We start from the raw sequence: 15,902 nt of genomic DNA, 5'->3' as shown, positions 1-15,902 counted from the left end.
ATGGAGGATTTTCATGAAAGATCACTTTTACAGCAGACTTAATTATGTGTTGTAATACACATAAATACCTCACACTGTAAGAGATGGTTAGCATTATGAAGAGATTTTTTATATCTGAGAATACATATATATTTAACTATTGACATATTTTGTAAGAAGTAATGATCCATTATTTTCCTGTAAACAAATTCCATTTTGCCACTCTCTATCATGAACTGATATGATATTAATTCATCCTATAACATAGCCAGGTGCTAAAAGATTTGTTGCCAAGGTTTCCTTATTGAGATCCACATTAAAAACTTGTGTTTATATGTACTATCTCAGTAGATTTAAATATTTTGGGGAGAAAAGCAGAAGATGTTTAGTGGAACTGGCTGAGAAAGCATCTCTGACCAAACAACATTTTTTTTCACAACTGTAGTATACCCATTCCTTTTTTTTTTTTTTTTAAATTTCAAACACTAACAGAGCGTTGATAAGTACTTAAGCTGAGTTCCTGATATATTTCAGACTTAAGTGTGTTACCGATTCTCACAGGCCCCCCAACAGAGCTGTGAGAACCTAGACGTGCGTTTCCTTTAAACCAGACATAAAGCATACACCTGCAGAGACCGGGCTGCAGGTCTTGCTGGCTGGGAAATGTTCATATACTGGTCTTCACACAAAATGACTCTCCTCAGATCCCCTTTGTTGGCATCGAACAACCAGTAATCTCAACATTTTCAAATTCCTTCCCCTGTTTCTCCTGCATCTGAGATCAGTGCTGTTTGGTCAGAGGAGCTATAGCCAAGAGACAGACCACTGGCCCATGGCCCATTATTAGGAACGGGAAAGGAATGAATTGCAGAGCAGGTCTTCATTGAGAAATGACCAAATATAGGCATTTCATGGACGCAGAGGCTGAGGCAGGGCGATGGAGACATAAACTGGCCTGCTGCTGTTCTTCCCCCTCTCTCTCTCTCTCTCTCTGATCTCCCAGCATGCTCGCTGGCTGGCTGGCTGGCTGGCTGGCCGGTCGGGGTCTGCTCCCATGCCTCCCTACAGCCTTGAACATGGTGTGCTGGAACGAGCTGAAGACAGTTTAAACGTCCTCCTGCGCTGCTTTACTGCAGGACGGATGCACATGATGGAGCGATTCTCTAGATGAAATAAAATGTCACACTCCATTTGGCATTGTGAAGTCAGGTCAGCGCTGTTCACACGTCACAGCAATAGATTACAAAATCCATCTTTGCTGTGTTCCTCAGTACTCTCTATTTATACACAGACCTTTTATTAGTATCAACATTACATCCAGTGCCTCAGAGCAGGTCAGCAAAGTCAAAAGTCTTGCCTCTGAATCGCACACCGCCCGAGATACAGCCTCAGGATCTTTTCCAATTAGATCCCTGAATATTTACGTTTTAGAGAAACAGGCCTTAAGATGAATGTTTCAAGGATTTACTGAATGTAAGGCACATGTCCTGCTCCCCCAAAGCTGCAAAGTTAAAATTTCATCAAATTAGCATGACTGACATGCAGTGTTGCAGGGGCACAACACCTTGAAAACTAGGAAGAGGTATTGTTTATGCTGCAGGGTAACTTTCTTAAAGCTGTTCGCTATGAATACATATCTATTTATGGCTTTGCATACAGTGTGCATGCCTTCCCAGCAACAACAAGATCAGGGGTGGAATGTACAAAATGAAAATACTTGTGCATTTTGCCAAACAGCCTCATGCAGTTTCATTTAGAGTAATGGAAATTAATGATCGCTCAACAGAAATTAATAATAATAATAAAAAAAAAAAAACACCCTGCTTTATCAAAGTCATACATATTGCAAAATATTTATAAACTTTACTGTCAGACAATTCTCTTTTCATCCTACATACATTTGTATGTTATATTCACTTCTTAGGTGCTTTCAGTCTGGTTACTGACATTACACTTGTGACTTGCCTTTGCAAACATACCAGAATCTTTTATTGGAGACATACAGGCTCTGTAAGTAAGGCACGTGTAATCGAATGCGACAGAGAACCAGTCATTACACATTACACATAACAGCCGAGTGCCACTCTGATTTCTTTCTTTTCTTTTTTTTTTCTTTTTTTTATCACATTAGGATAGTTTAGACATGACATTTGCTTGTAAGTATGGCATAAATCAACAAGGCTGTTTGTATAGGGTTGATATAAGCCAGTAATGATTTTCGAAACCCCTAAGGTTAAGACATGTAGATGTATTACGTGGAAGTATGTAAGGTATTCAAACACCCAGCCTAGAATAATACAGAATATCAAATCCGATATTAAAGGACAGCCGTTCCTACTTCCTCTATCATAACTTCCATCCTGCAGTCTTTCGACCACGACTGCATTTCCACTGGGCTGCTTTCCAACGTGTTAAACCTTGCCTGAGATGTCTTGAGATTTGGCAATGGGACACACACACATCACAAACCACTTTGATTCACTGCTCCATTTTTCCCCTATCTTACCCAGTGTGAATTTCTTAAGTCAGCCCCCAACTTTTGTTAATTCCCTGATATTTATGCCATTTCAGAATTCCCAGTTTGTGCAGAATTCCAAGTGACAAGGATAAAGTGGATTCCCTCTCCACAAAAATAAATAAATGGTCAAATTAATGTCCACCATGTCGATGATACATCTACATCTACATATATATTTTTTTGTATAGAAGAATTTATAAAGAGTTATTTGAATCTCTTAATAAGCTCACTGCACACTCGCACCACACTCTCATTCAACCGCATACACAAGCCAACATATTATATGATCGGCCTCATATAATCTAGTGCAAATAACAGGCGAAGCGTCAATATGAACTGAAGACAAACAGCCACAAAGTCAATGCAACAGCTGCAGCTGGCTAACAGAGACCCCTGCATCACTCATTCTCCATAATGTCCTTTTGGTCCAGTGTTTGAGGGGAGAACTCATAGTGAGGGCTACTCATCCAACTGACAGGCATCTTGTGTTTCACGTTTTTCTCTCTGTCTCTATCCATCCCACGGCACAGTTCTATGACATAGTATAATAACTGCATATGGGGATATGTAGAGTTTATCTCCTTGAAGACCTGTGGTGAGATGTCTGTTCTCCCTCTCTCTTCTGTTTCACTTTACATTCCAATAGGAATATTACTGCAACCATTTTGGCACCGGCACCTGTGGGAGACAGAGGTGTGAATGTGAATGTAAATTGAGCACAAATGACCCGACTCACTGGATACACAAACTCATCCGTACACCCATCACTACCTACCTTTTTGAGCTGTTTAATGTTGCTTCCCCTGATAGAGGCGAGCAGTTGGTCCCTTGAGTTCTTACTACCGGCTGGGCCTTTTCCATCCAGCTTCCTCTGCGACACCGGGGTCAGGGAATTCTTCAGGGAGTCTATGTCCAGCATGGGAGGAGGAGGAGGTGGAGGTCCACCTCCAGGAGGAGGTGGTGGTGGAGGTGGAGCTGGACCTCCAGCTCCCCTTTTGGGAGTCAGCTTTGGTGATGGCATAGGCGAGGCCATGGGGGAAGGTTTGGGGGAAGCCTTGGGCGAGCCTCTCAGAGAACCTCCGCCACCAGCCTTGGGTACCTCCAATGTCCCCTTCTTCTCCCCATTGGCCTGGGCCTGCTTCTGCTCCTGCAGGCGCTTCTGTCGCTGCCTGTCCATGTTGCGACTCAGGATGTTGGTCATGGTCATTCTGGGTCCAGCCAGCTCGAAGTGGTAACCCAGTTTCAGCAGGGTGGTGTTTTCTTTCAGGATCTTGGTCATCTCCATCTCCGTCTTCCCACCGCAGATGTGTCGCTGATTGTGGAAGCGAAGCTCTGTGAGGGTGGAGTTGTGCTGCAGAGCCTGGATGAGGGAGATGATACCCTTGGCAGTGAGATGGTTAGAGTCAAGGTTGATGCTGGTGATAGTCTTGTTGCTGCGCAGGGTGCCTGCAATGGCGTAAGCTACATGGTCATCAGCCCGGCAGTTGGCCAATGCAAATGTCTTAACATGGGTGTTGTTGTGCAAGGCCTCTGCAAACTGGATGAGCGTTTTTGTCTTGATGACCTCTGAGTTGTTAACATTCAGCTCAAGGAGGGAGGGGTCATTGCTGCGAACCTGCTCCATCAGCTCATCAAACATGCTAGCGTCTTCATCCTCCTCCTCTTCCTCTTTGGTCTTGCTGTTGGAATTCTTGTTGGCAACACAGTTACCAAGTTTTTCAGTTTCCCCAGCTTTGTTGGGTTTTGACCCTTCACTTTTTACTTTTCCTTTGCTATCCTCTTTTTCCTTTTTGTCTTCAGCTCTCCGCTCAGTGCTAATCTTCATGTCTTTGTCTTTCACACGGTCATTATCTTTGACCTCCTCATTTCTTTTTCCGGCCTTATCATCTTTCACCTGCACATCACTATTGCCCCTCTCAAACTTCTGTTTGACTTCAGGCTTGTCTTTATCTTCTGTTTTATTCTCTTCCCCTTTAGACTTCTTCTCCTCTAATTTACTCTCCTGAGCCTGGCTCTCCTGAGCCTTGCTCTGCTTCTCCACCATTTTAGAGACAAGTCCTCGTGTCCTGATATCCTCTTTCCTTTCTTTGTCCTTGTTTACCTCCTTTTCACTTTTCTCTCGTAGCTTAGAAATAATGTCTTTTGTTTTACTGTCATCTCTTTTCCTGCAATCCTCTTTTCTCTCCTTCTCTCTATCATCCTTTTTCTCCTGTAACTTGGAGATCATGTCTTTTGTCTTGCTACTTGTGCTCTCTCTAAATTCCCTCCTATCTTTTAGCTTATTGTCCTCATATTTCTCTTTTTCTTTGATATCCTCTTTCACATCACTTTCTCTGCTGTCCTGCTTCCTGTACCTACTCATAAGCCCACTTCGGTCCTCTTTAGAGGATTCAGGTCCTTTGTTGTTTCTCTCCTCCATCCTAATATCCTTTTCACCTGAGACACTAGTTTGTCTCCGAATGCCTCCTTTCTTGTCATCATTTCCCTCCTGACTCAGGCCCATCTTTCTCAGGTACTCCTGCTTCCGGCTCTCCCTCTTTGGCTCACCCTGTAGGAAGAAGAATATGATATTTTAATTTTGTCACAGTGAATAAGCGCTCAGTGAAAAGATATGCAATGATCAAAATCAAAACATTTTCCAAGTTATTTAAGGTCCCTAAAGTCTGATAGTTTCTTGCTCTCAAAGCCAAAATGGCCTACAGTATGTATGGCTGTCATTTTGTAAAATTTAAAGACCTCTTGAAATGATCACAATTCGAACTTACTTATTATGTATTCATGCCTTTTAAAGCGAGTCTCAACATGTTCCTTCAAACATATACAATGTACGACAGCCAATGATATAACACCTATCGTCACAAATGCTTTTGCAAAGGTATTTCTGTCCTGCCGAATGGCTCCCCATCCATTTGCTTACTGTAAACACACACGCTTATCTGACATTATATAGTATGTGTGTTTATAGTGAGCCAAAGGACAGGGAACCGTTTTATTGTACAGGGATACATTTGCAGAGTAGTTAGCGAAGTGTTTGATTTGTGAGTTCTCCATCTGTTTTGCTGCGTGAGGCCGTGGCCCTGGCAGATGTATCCTTAAAAGGCAGTGAGCGTAGGAGCAATCAACCAAGGAATTCCATCAGGCCAGGATTAAGAAGCTCCACAGGGCCGCAGCTCCATCGACTGAAGTGCTTTTCCTTTAAACACAGCCAGCAGCAAACGGCTAGAAACCTGGCTCCCTTACCCCCCTACCAGGGCGGGCCCTCCGTGTCAGAGGCTATCGACAAAAACACTTTATAGTGTAACACAAGGATAACAGCAACACCTCTGTATGTTTCTCCATTTGTGAGGATGATTAAGAATGTGAAATGGCTGTAAGTAAGCCTCAGAGGGGAACAATGTTTTTCCTGGCACAGACACCATCTCTGGGGACCCACTGTTTATGAGTTGATGGACTCATTGTGCATGAGGTCTAGTTGGTTGTTTGCTTCAAGTAAATGAGAATCACAGTATGAAAGCTACCACAAGAGGACCTTGGGACCCTGGATGTTATGTTGTGCCAAACACAACTGCCTTGCAATGTCTGTTTAAACTTCTCAGACATTTACTCATTCTATAGGTTATTTTTTTATTTAAAAAAAGCACAGGACGTAGCTCCAATATAAACAATGAAAGAGAGGCATGTAAAAATAGCATACAAGCACAATTTCAAAAAACATTACATCACCCCTTTACAGGTCAATAAAGTGGTAAGGCCTGCAACCATACCTCAAATGATTGTTCTCTCCGACTGAGCCTAGTTTTACGGTCAATCTCCTCTCGAGTGTCCATCTTTGTGTCCTGGACATTGTTGGTTATAGGTGGCTGGCCTTCCCTTTGGACACCGGTCCTCCCATCCCTTGGGTCGAAGTCTGTGACTATCATATCCTTCTGCAGCTCCTCCACCTCCTCGGGGGAGAGGGTGGACAGCAGGCTGTCCAGGTCATGGTCCTCACTCACCTGACGTCTTGTGGGTCTGGACATGGTTGTCTAAAATCTGGGGTAAAGGCTACACCCGCAGAGGAAAAAAAAAAAAAACAACAAATAAATTGGCTTTCTTGAGGTGGATTGGGTTGGTTATGGTGTTGCTGATGTTAGTATATCCCTTTTTTTTCCCAAATTAGATTATCGCATTATTTCTCTCCTATAGTAAGCAGCTGAATATTCCCATAGGCCAAAGGTGATGTCCCGCTGTCCTGGTGTGTCCTGCTCACCAAAAAGCCACCAGAGGCATCAATCCTGGCTGGACTCACAGGAGACTGCCTTGCAGTTAGGGGTACCAGTGACGGACTGCAAGAGCCTCACATCATCAAAGTGGACTGTGAGGCTGGGACATTCTTTGAAATCCTGTGAAAGTGCATGTCCATATTTAGTTCAGGGTACACACTCCTTTAAAGGCAATGGGAAGGGCTGAGGTTTACAGAGATGCCAGGGAATGGTATTACGCAGTCAGACTTCCTATTACAAAATCATACTCTTACTGAGAATGGTTTCCAATTGTGTAATTAATAAAGACTCTGTGAACGCAAACAAGTAAGAATCTAAAATTACATTTGCAGTCAAGTGAGAATGTCATCTTGCTTTCATAAAAATTTTCCTTTGCACTGGTGTCTTGAGTCAACATATTTATAACATTTGGGCAGAGGCATGGCAAGTTAAGAATTTGTGTTTATACAGCAGCTATAAATAACATTAATAGGCCTATAATTTAGGTGAAAGGAGATAAGTTGTTGAGAACAGGGGGCGTTTTAGCCACACTCATTCCTAATAGATAACAAAATATGAAAAGTTAAAAAAAAAAAAAAAAAAAAGTAGCTCTACATCATCTGTTATGTCAAAAAAAATAACATATTCAACTGTCTTTGAATGTGACTATGGACATCTAGTGGTCAAAATAACATAAACACAAAACTGCCCCTTTTGAAATATAAAGATAGTGAGTCTATATGCACACAGAAACATTTCAAAATGAAATAAAAGACATGGAAGACCGTTGTGTTTTACATTCCAAAGTTAAATTTTATGTTAATAGAAATAAAAACTTTTTCCACTCACTTTATATTACAATATCGTACCATCCATTTTGACAACAGAGAGAAAAAAAAGCCATATCTAGACAGTTATATTGCAATTGATGTCAATTTAATTAACACACTCATAGAGTTGGTCAGAAGCACAAATAAACAGAAACACCTTTTGAGCAAAATGTCAAACTATGACAGCATCTTTGACAGAAATTTCCAGTGTTCTACTTGTGCTTTACAAAGGCTCAGTAAATCTGTACATATGGACATCACACACTGTAAACTAGAGGCAGTAATTTTACTCTGATCTCTTGCATGGTTTTACACTGAGAGAGGATACAGCAGTAAGTCTCGAGGAATTGTTAGAGCAAGCCCAAGCCTCTCTGATCAGGGACAGACAGAGATCGACGGTGTGTGTGTGTGTGTGTGTGTGTGCTGGGGGCTGGGGGGGTTCTTAGCAGTTTTTAATATGTGCCTCATATGGTTTTAACAGTACCATGAATCAGTCGCCTTGTTCAAGACATTGCACCTGAATAAACATAGAATCCAGGCATCGCCTACGACAGCTCAACAGAGTTTACTGTACAACACATGCTCGAGACATTATGTTCCACGATTCAAGCATCTTACACAGGGCACAGCGTCAGTGCAAGAGAAATGATCGACAGGGCCGTTACTTTCTGTCCAAGCTGTTTACATGGACAACTTTAAAGAGAGAGAGAGAGGCGGAAAAAATCAACTTTTTTTTTTTTTTTTTTTTTTTTTTATACAGTAGTGGTTTTTGGCTTTGTAGCTTGTCCAGAAGGTGAGAACCCATTCACAGTAGGTGATCTCAGTAATAAATACAATACAATACCAAATGGAAAGATGCCAAAACATAGTACTTAGTAAACTTAGTATTAAAATGCAGTCTCTTATGTTACAGTGATTAGATTTTTTTTAACAACTTCTTACAATATCATAAAATATTCAGCTGTATCGATTTACAAAATATGTACTGAAATAGTTAATCTCATTTTTTTTCTATGGTTAATTATTGTAAGGCGGGACATATTGTTTTATCAACCAAGCTGCACGACCTGCAGCTCCCTTGACCTGATATGTTACAAGAAGTAAATCATTGAACATGGTTACCACTGATAAAAAACATTCTAGCTGACAGTATGGGATTAGTCTAATGACTCATCTCTAAGTATTTAAAACCAGAAGAAGCAGGAGAGAACAGATAACTCATCGGTAAGCATGCTAGAGTTGAGATGATGCGTTAGAGCAGTGTATCTGACCTAATCTACGATCCTGAAGCTGTTTGTCAGTCACGTACCCAACATGGTGCAACTGAGCTGCCACGTGACGGCTGACTAAACGCTTCTCCCAAAACCATCTCAGCAAATTTGTCTCTCGGGGCGTAAGACCGTGCCTCACACTCCGCCTTACGCTCCAGTCAAACACGCACCCCTTGTTCCACTGTGTCGTTTTCCCTTTGCCCACCAGCAGATCAAGAAACAAGCAAACAAGAAATATACAGACATCATGTAATCACATCTGAGAGAAAGGGGAATGTGGATCATCGACGGACACGTCCTGGAATGCAGCCTGAGGCAGTGATCAAGTCGCATAATATATTAAGGGTGAGGAAGGGATTATTTATTTATTTATATATTATTTCTGCAACCTCCCTCCCTACGGTTATTACCTCCTTCCTTTAGATATAACCCTGTTATTTAAGTGAGAGAGAGTGTGTGTATGTGTGTGTGTGTGTGTGTGTGTGTGTGTGTGTCAGGGCAGGAAGTTGGAGCAGGGAGGAAGTGATGCTGGGGCAGAATACCTCCTCACTTTGGGGATGGTGTGACATTCCCTCTGTGAAACCGCCACGAGGAATTAGGCGTCAGGTTGCAGAAACAAATTTGACTCAGGCAAACACAAAAGTGGGACAAAGTTATAAATAAACAAAAAAAGAGGAATAAAGAAAAACCTTAAAGTGCCTCTGGTTATCTTTCACAGGCAAACCACTGCTAGTCAAGCTATGTGTGTGTGTGTGTGTGTGTGTGTGTGTGTGCGTGTGTGCGTGTGTGTGCGTGTATGTGCGTGTGTGCATGTGTTTCCTTTTCCTCTTGACACAGTCATTATTCTCTTCTGTTATGTCCCATTGTGTGTGTGTGTGTGTGTGTGTGTGTAAGCTGGCCCATCAATGGCCAGGGTACTGAGGTGGAGAATAAGGTGGAGGAGCTGAAAAACAAATAAGCAAGAAAAAATAGTCAATTCTTACGTGTCTAAAATGTGTTTACAAGCTATTATTATGACCATAAAATTGTACAATCTTTATTTATTCACGTGGCGAGGAAAGAAGCTGTTTTCCCTCTTACCCTGGCTGTATCCAGGATCTGCCATTGGATATGCGGGATAGGGCCCCGGCTGCATCACTGGATACTGCGGGGGCATGCCAGGGTACTGCGGTGCCATCGGATACCCTGGGTGTGGGTACTCAACGGGTCCCAGCGGTTTTCCGTAGGCGTCATACATGGGCTCCACTGGGTAGCTGGCCATAGGGATGTGCTGGGCTGAGGGTCAAAAAACAAACACGGCTGTAAAGGAATACCTCAACCTCAAAGAAAGCGTTGCTGTTAGAGTAAGAAAAAGTGAGTGTGCGCTTACCATCGTAGGGTGTCCTGCCCCGCTGCTGCCTCCTCTGATACAGGTAACAGCAGGAGCACATGAAGCAGCACACCATCGTGGCGATGATAGCCACAAACAGGAGAATGGAGGAGGCAATGCCAGCTATAGTGGTGGGACTGAGAGAAAGACAAGACAAAATCTGTTAAATCTCAGAAGCACTTTCTCGCTTATTTTCATCATCTGGTGCCCATTTTATTGCAGACTTATTCACTGAAATGCAAGATTAAAGAGGATCAAGGAGAGGCTTTTGATTCGGACAGAGTGACACTGAAATCAGACCCGGGTTCATGTGACACACAGCCTCTCTCTCTCTCTCTTTCCTCTCTCCTTCTCTCTCCTTTCCAGATTCCATTACCTCATTCTCAACAGTCAAGCTACAAAGACTGCCATTTCATCTCAGCTCCTATCACTCATCAATCTCATCTCCCAGCGGTCTTAATAAGCTCCAGGTTGCCTGTTCAGTGCTGGAAAAAAGTGATGGATGGCTTCCAGCACTGTGGAGGAAACTGCCAGGTTGCAGCCTCTCAGGTACAAGCTTGCTTAGTCCAGCATTATCACAGGCTGTCACAGGGGACTTTGGTGTAATCCGCCACTTAAAGCAGAGACAGCTGATATAACTGAGGAACTAATGAGTGGATATTGCACTGTGGGGACCTGAGTGGAGCCAGTTAGTCAAATGCAGACAATAGGAACGGGTCAATAGAAGCGTGTATAAACTATTTTTCAAAAATAATGGTAACACATGTCATGATCTATGCTGACAATTACTGCCATCTATTTTCCTCGCCATTTAAATCATCCTGCACATATACCACCTCCTGAACCCAAACCCATCCAGTCATACAGTATCTGTTTGAAAAAACAAAACAAAAACAAAAGATGTGAATTAAATTTTTCTCTCTCTGTATCATGGACCCACAACCCTCACCTGTCGCCCAAAACGCTGAAGCATTCCTTTAAGATTAATTCAATTAACTTCCATTTCAGTCAGCCAAATAATGTATTTTGATAGTCATTCATTAAAAAAGATATAATTTACTGTATTAATAAGTTCTATTCTTTTCTTAAAGGGGACATGATGTTTCAGCGTGGCAGTCACTTCAGATTGCCTACGCTATCCTGTCATCACACTTGTTCCATAATACAATGATAAGAATTTTAATGTTTTGCAATGCCTTCACGATTGAGAGCTCCTGTATTCAACAATATATAAAGTTTATATTAATTTGAGTGCAGCAAAACACTAAAATAATAATGGTACAGCAAATAAAAAGGCTTAGGCCCTGAAGCACTCTTTCATCTAGATTAGAATGACACTTTAACGGACACCGTCATGAGGTCTTTCAGCGTCGGCCTTCAAATGTGAATAAAAACACCGACTCCTGGTATCAACACGGTGCTCCAAGATCGTATTGCTACGCCTCCACAGCCCCTGACAATGTCCCCACCTGAACTGGAAGAGCATGCAGCGCTTCTGCTCCCGCTCTGTGATCATCTTGAAGGCGTCCAGGCAGCAGTAGCGCCGGTGGCAGTTCCCACAGCAGAACGTGATTAGAGGGCAGTCGAAGCCGTTGTGCCAGGTGCCGTTTTTATCCACGTACCACAGGCAGTCCTCGTTGGCACCAACTGCAAGACGAGGAGAAACACAAAGCGTACAGGATGGCAACATGTTAAGGAGGCACAGGAGAGGGAGAGGGGGATATAAAAGCGAGCTGAGGAAGAAGCAGGCAGAGACAGAGAGCAGAAGATGAGGGCACACTTCATCCCCCAATCCCAAATGTATTTCCTTTCTATTTTAGCTCTTACATACTGACATATTGCTTTTTTTCTTTTGAGCTTGCATTTACAAAGTGAAATAACACCAGACTGTTCAAGCACAGATTCTGTTTTGTTCACGTACAAAAAAAAAAAAAAAGACAGAAAAATATGCATGTACTGGCTATTCTACTACTTTGTAACTTTTTTCATGTTCCCTGGCCCAACAAAATGCATTATTCAGCGGCTGCATGTGGCAGAGGTTGAAAGCCGATTAAAGCTCTAGCAGAGTACAGAGTTTTAAAAGGCTTAGATAAAATAAAATGGAACACCAGTCAATTTATGAAGTCAAATATTTCATCCCTGTGGTGAAAGACAGTCCCGGCAACATTTGTGCACATGAACAAAGCCTGGGTTGTAGCGATTTGGGGAGAGAGTGTTGGCAAATACTGACAGAGATAACAAACTATTCACTTTCAAAGGAATAACTGTAATGTGAATCTTTAAACAGAGCTGTTCTGGTGATTGTAAAAAAAACTGTTGTTGGTTTGGTTGTACCACCATCCTCAATATAGAGTCCAAAGTAAGAAAAAAACACATCAGAGGTGGCCTGGTCCGGTCAGCCACCTGTGTGTGGGCTGCAAAAAGTTACACCGCCTTGTTCACATCATATGACTTTTCCTTCTGGTGCCTGGGAGAACACAAACACATTTCTCTGACTATGCAATCTATGTAAGTTTAATTAAACTATAAATTCAACCTCAGTTATCTGGCCTCACTTGCTGAATTTAAGATTTTGAATCATCTCAGCTTTCTGCTGCTTTGTTTAGTCAATGTTTACTCAGACTTGGTTTCTGATTCTGGTGTAGTAATTTTAAACTAAGACTTACGCAGTACTCATGAATACTCATTTTGCATTTCACTACATGCAAATAAAAAAATGCCTTACATTTTGTTTGTTCTTGTATGTAGGCCTACTCTGCCAACATGCTGAGTACTACCCAAGATGCATAAAAAAATGGAAAAAAAAAAAAAAAAAAAAAAAAAAAAAAAAATCTACATACCCGATTCAGGTAAGATGAAAATGGCCCAGCATGCATAGTAGTTACAAGTATTTTCATGCTACATTTTTCCCAATTGTAGCCCACATCAATGAACTAAAATAATGATAATTAACCCTGTGAATTACTGAATTAATTTTTGTTTTGATCTATCAAACACACTGCTGAAATGTCAAAGCACCATGAATAAGAGCAGCCTACTAATTTCATCATTTGATTAATATACTTTCTCCTTACATTTCCGTCTTGGTTTATTATGTGAAACTTACAAGACTTTATTTGAGGATAAACTAAAGAGACATCTGCTGCAGAGAAAAGAAATAATCTGAATTTTTTGCACTCTTGCATTACTGTGATAGAGAAAAAAGGGAAAAGAAATCAGGTCTCACTTTGCACTACAGGTTGACGGACACACTCATGCACAACACACTGAATTTGGCCAAACACTGCAACAGTGATTGTTTAGATCCAGGCCTTGAGATAAACATCCAGTGATGCAGCTCAGAAGTAAACAGCCACAAAGCAGCATGACATCATGGACGCGCAAACGCTCGCTCGCCCCGCTGCAGGGACGATGCACGGCCGGGCACGGGCTGCTGCTGCCACCGCCGCGGCGGACACGACAGCCCTGCACGGCGGACAGCGTGTGCCCGGAGCCAGCGGCGCGGCCTGGGCGGAGAGCCGTGATCTTACCCTGAGAAGCAGAGAGGACGACGGTGAGCGCCAAAGTCACCGCGATCAGGGACATGTTGCCCGCTGCGAAGAACATCCTCATCCTCAAACAAGCGAACACAATTTAAAGCGTGGGCGTATAAAAGAGCGGCTATTTACATTAAAAAAAAAAAAAAAAAAATCTGCCTAACAGTTCCTTTTCGTCATTATTATAATTCCAGCCAGGAATTGCATATCAGGCGGGACGGGTTTGGACGATCGGTAATTTATCCGTCGAAATGACACATCGCGGCTGTGACGCCGTTCACCCGGGGCTGGAGGATGCTGCCTTCAGGTGCTGGCAGAAGCGTCGGGAAAACCACCCTGGCAGATCTTAGTGTTGCCTGATGACATGGTATAAAATGATGCAACTCTTCCATTAGGATGGCCGTGGAAAAATGCCAAGAACTAATTGTGAAAGTTCAGTGGCCTGTAGTAGTATTTGCTAGTATTGTGTGCCTTCCCGTGCGAACAATTAATTGCTCCAAACTACCCGGCTTCGCACTGTTAATTTGACACGTTTTTTTTTGTTTGTTTTGTTTTCCAAAAATACAACTTAACGAATGAACGTTTTATATCCTCCTTTGTTTTTACTTCTCATACTGTTTCTGTATCCCCCTTTGCTTCATCTCCATCGTTCATAAATCTTGTCATTTGTTTTTGCTGCCGATGTTGTTTGTTTTTTTTCTACGGATTGCCTGGTTTTATTGCACACAGTATTTGTACTTGTTTTAAACTGCCTGTTTTCATTTTAGCCTCGTTTTTCACTTTTTTGTAAAGCACGCTGAGTTTCACCCCTCATATGAAACGTGCTATACAGAGTATTTTTATTATTCATATTCTTCCTCTTCTTATCATTATCATTATGATTATTAAACTATAACTCAGCCGACGTGCCAGGTGAGCATTTTCTCCTCTTCACTCTGTCACTGTAACATGAAGCAGCTCTGTGCTGCTTGCTCTCGCCAGCCACCAACACTTTACATTTCGTTACGGGCTCCATTGTGATCCAATAAAATGCACTTGAATGCGCAGAAAATCGGGTTCACGACTTCGAAGCTCTGCAGTCCGAGTTCAGAGGGTGCACTTGAACGCAGCCCGGGACAGTTGCGGGTCAGAGCGCCTCCCCGCCGTTCCCGGTGGAGGATGGAGCGCTGTTGCATACTGCGGATTTTAACACACACTTGGTAAAGACAATAGCTCATCGCCACTTTCCACACAGTGGGAATTAACTGAGTCCATTACAAGTGGTGTGAGAATAAATCTTGGGCCTCCAACTGATGGTCATCACTTGAATTCATTCATTCATTCATTCATTCATTCATTCATTCATTCATTTCCGAGCCGTTTATCCTAATGAGTTGTGTTAACTGGCATCACTTTGATACTACATTGACCACATGTAATACGCAGGCTACTACAAATTCCTGTCTTTAAGATTTATGTTTGCATAAAAAAAATGTAAACTCCTTCTTGCACATGAAGAGATGGGCCATTAAAGGGGCAATATGCAACTTCACTATCCCACCAGAGGGTGCTGTTGTTCACTTGTTGAGCTTGCTTCCCGGTTGCGTGTTTCCAGTTTCATTAGAAAACAGTGCTGCGGGCTGTGGGAAAAAAATATTTGCTTTGTTTAGGGGGGCAATTTTTTCCCCCCAGGATGTCGAAGTCATTTGATTGGTCATTTTGGCTTGGTGGTTATGATTAGGGTTTAAGTTACATTTTGGATTTGGTCAAGGTTAGGCATAAGTTGGTTATAGCTAAGATTAGGGTTGTAGAGAATGAATGTAAGTCAAGGAGGAAAAAAGAAAACTATCACGTTCATAATGTAAGAACTTTATCCCAACATGTTATAAACTGGCACTGTAGCGTGTTTTCCACATATGCCCATTTATATCGCAGGTTAAACAATTTTCATTATAACAGATGTTTAGTGAAGTAAACTAACATAAAATAACATCAGCTAAGAAGAGATTGCATGTGTTTTGGTTCGCTGATTAGTGCACACTTAAGATCTACAATGCAAGCTGCTAACCTGTTTAATTTTTGTTTATCTCTTATCTCAAGACATTTTAGCTCACCAGGAAAATGTGCAATGTGGATGTAAAATGATTTATTCTACTAAGCATGCATTAGGTTAGGTTTG

The 15,902-nt window shown here is 42.1% G+C and overlaps 2 protein-coding genes across 3 annotated transcripts; both read right to left on the bottom strand.

The window, feature by feature from the left end:
* Nucleotides 1-1,499: 1,499 nt before the first annotated feature.
* On the bottom strand, nt 1,500-7,047 carry lmod1b (leiomodin 1b (smooth muscle)). 2 transcript variants are annotated; one of them, XM_030051570.1, is made up of 4 exons: nt 6,747-7,047; nt 6,262-6,541; nt 3,273-5,045; nt 1,500-3,175 (listed from the first exon to the last, which is right to left on the bottom strand). In XM_030051570.1, exons 2-4 carry the CDS (start codon nt 6,514-6,516, stop codon nt 3,149-3,151), a joined length of 2,055 nt encoding a protein of 684 aa, XP_029907430.1. In that variant the 5' UTR covers nt 6,517-6,541; nt 6,747-7,047; the 3' UTR covers nt 1,500-3,148. The 2 variants fall into 2 exon arrangements, with proteins under 2 accessions (XP_029907430.1, XP_029907429.1); XM_030051569.1 differs by having other exon boundaries at nt 6,262-7,047.
* Nucleotides 7,048-7,525: 478 nt separating this feature from the next.
* Nucleotides 7,526-14,014, bottom strand: shisa4 (shisa family member 4). The gene is made up of 5 exons (XM_030051572.1): nt 13,739-14,014; nt 11,678-11,855; nt 10,209-10,345; nt 9,920-10,114; nt 7,526-9,782 (listed from the first exon to the last, which is right to left on the bottom strand). The coding sequence occupies exons 1-5, from the start codon at nt 13,818-13,820 to the stop codon at nt 9,742-9,744; spliced, it is 633 nt and encodes a 210-aa protein (XP_029907432.1). The 5' UTR covers nt 13,821-14,014; the 3' UTR covers nt 7,526-9,741.
* Between the last annotated feature and the right edge of the window lie 1,888 nt (nt 14,015-15,902).

This window comes from Myripristis murdjan, chromosome 5 (genome assembly GCF_902150065.1).
Source record: "Myripristis murdjan chromosome 5, fMyrMur1.1, whole genome shotgun sequence".
Classification (NCBI taxonomy): domain Eukaryota; kingdom Metazoa; phylum Chordata; class Actinopteri; order Holocentriformes; family Holocentridae; genus Myripristis; species Myripristis murdjan.
The sequence above is the reverse complement of the archived record's forward strand: the minus strand, read 5'-3'. Positions and strand labels throughout refer to the sequence as shown.

What these genes read in the sequence shown, in the direction of transcription:
- lmod1b (XM_030051569.1), bottom strand. Translation starts at nt 6,516, where the DNA reads ATGTCCAGACCCACAAGACGTCAGGTGAGTGAGGACCATGACCTGGAC. An exon ending in GGAGAGAACAATCATTTGAG is followed by an intron (nt 5,046 to 6,261) that starts GTATGGTTGCAG and finishes TTCTTCCTACAG; the next exon opens with GGTGAGCCAAAGAGGGAGAG. An exon ending in ACATTAAACAGCTCAAAAAG is followed by an intron (nt 3,176 to 3,272) that starts GTAGGTAGTGAT and finishes TGTCTCCCACAG; the next exon opens with GTGCCGGTGCCAAAATGGTT.
- shisa4 (XM_030051572.1), bottom strand. Translation starts at nt 13,820, where the DNA reads ATGAGGATGTTCTTCGCAGCGGGCAACATGTCCCTGATCGCGGTGACT. An exon ending in GGGCAGGACACCCTACGATG is followed by an intron (nt 10,115 to 10,208) that starts GTAAGCGCACAC and finishes TTTGACCCTCAG; the next exon opens with CCCAGCACATCCCTATGGCC. An exon ending in AGATCCTGGATACAGCCAGG is followed by an intron (nt 9,783 to 9,919) that starts GTAAGAGGGAAA and finishes TTTGTTTTTCAG; the next exon opens with CTCCTCCACCTTATTCTCCA.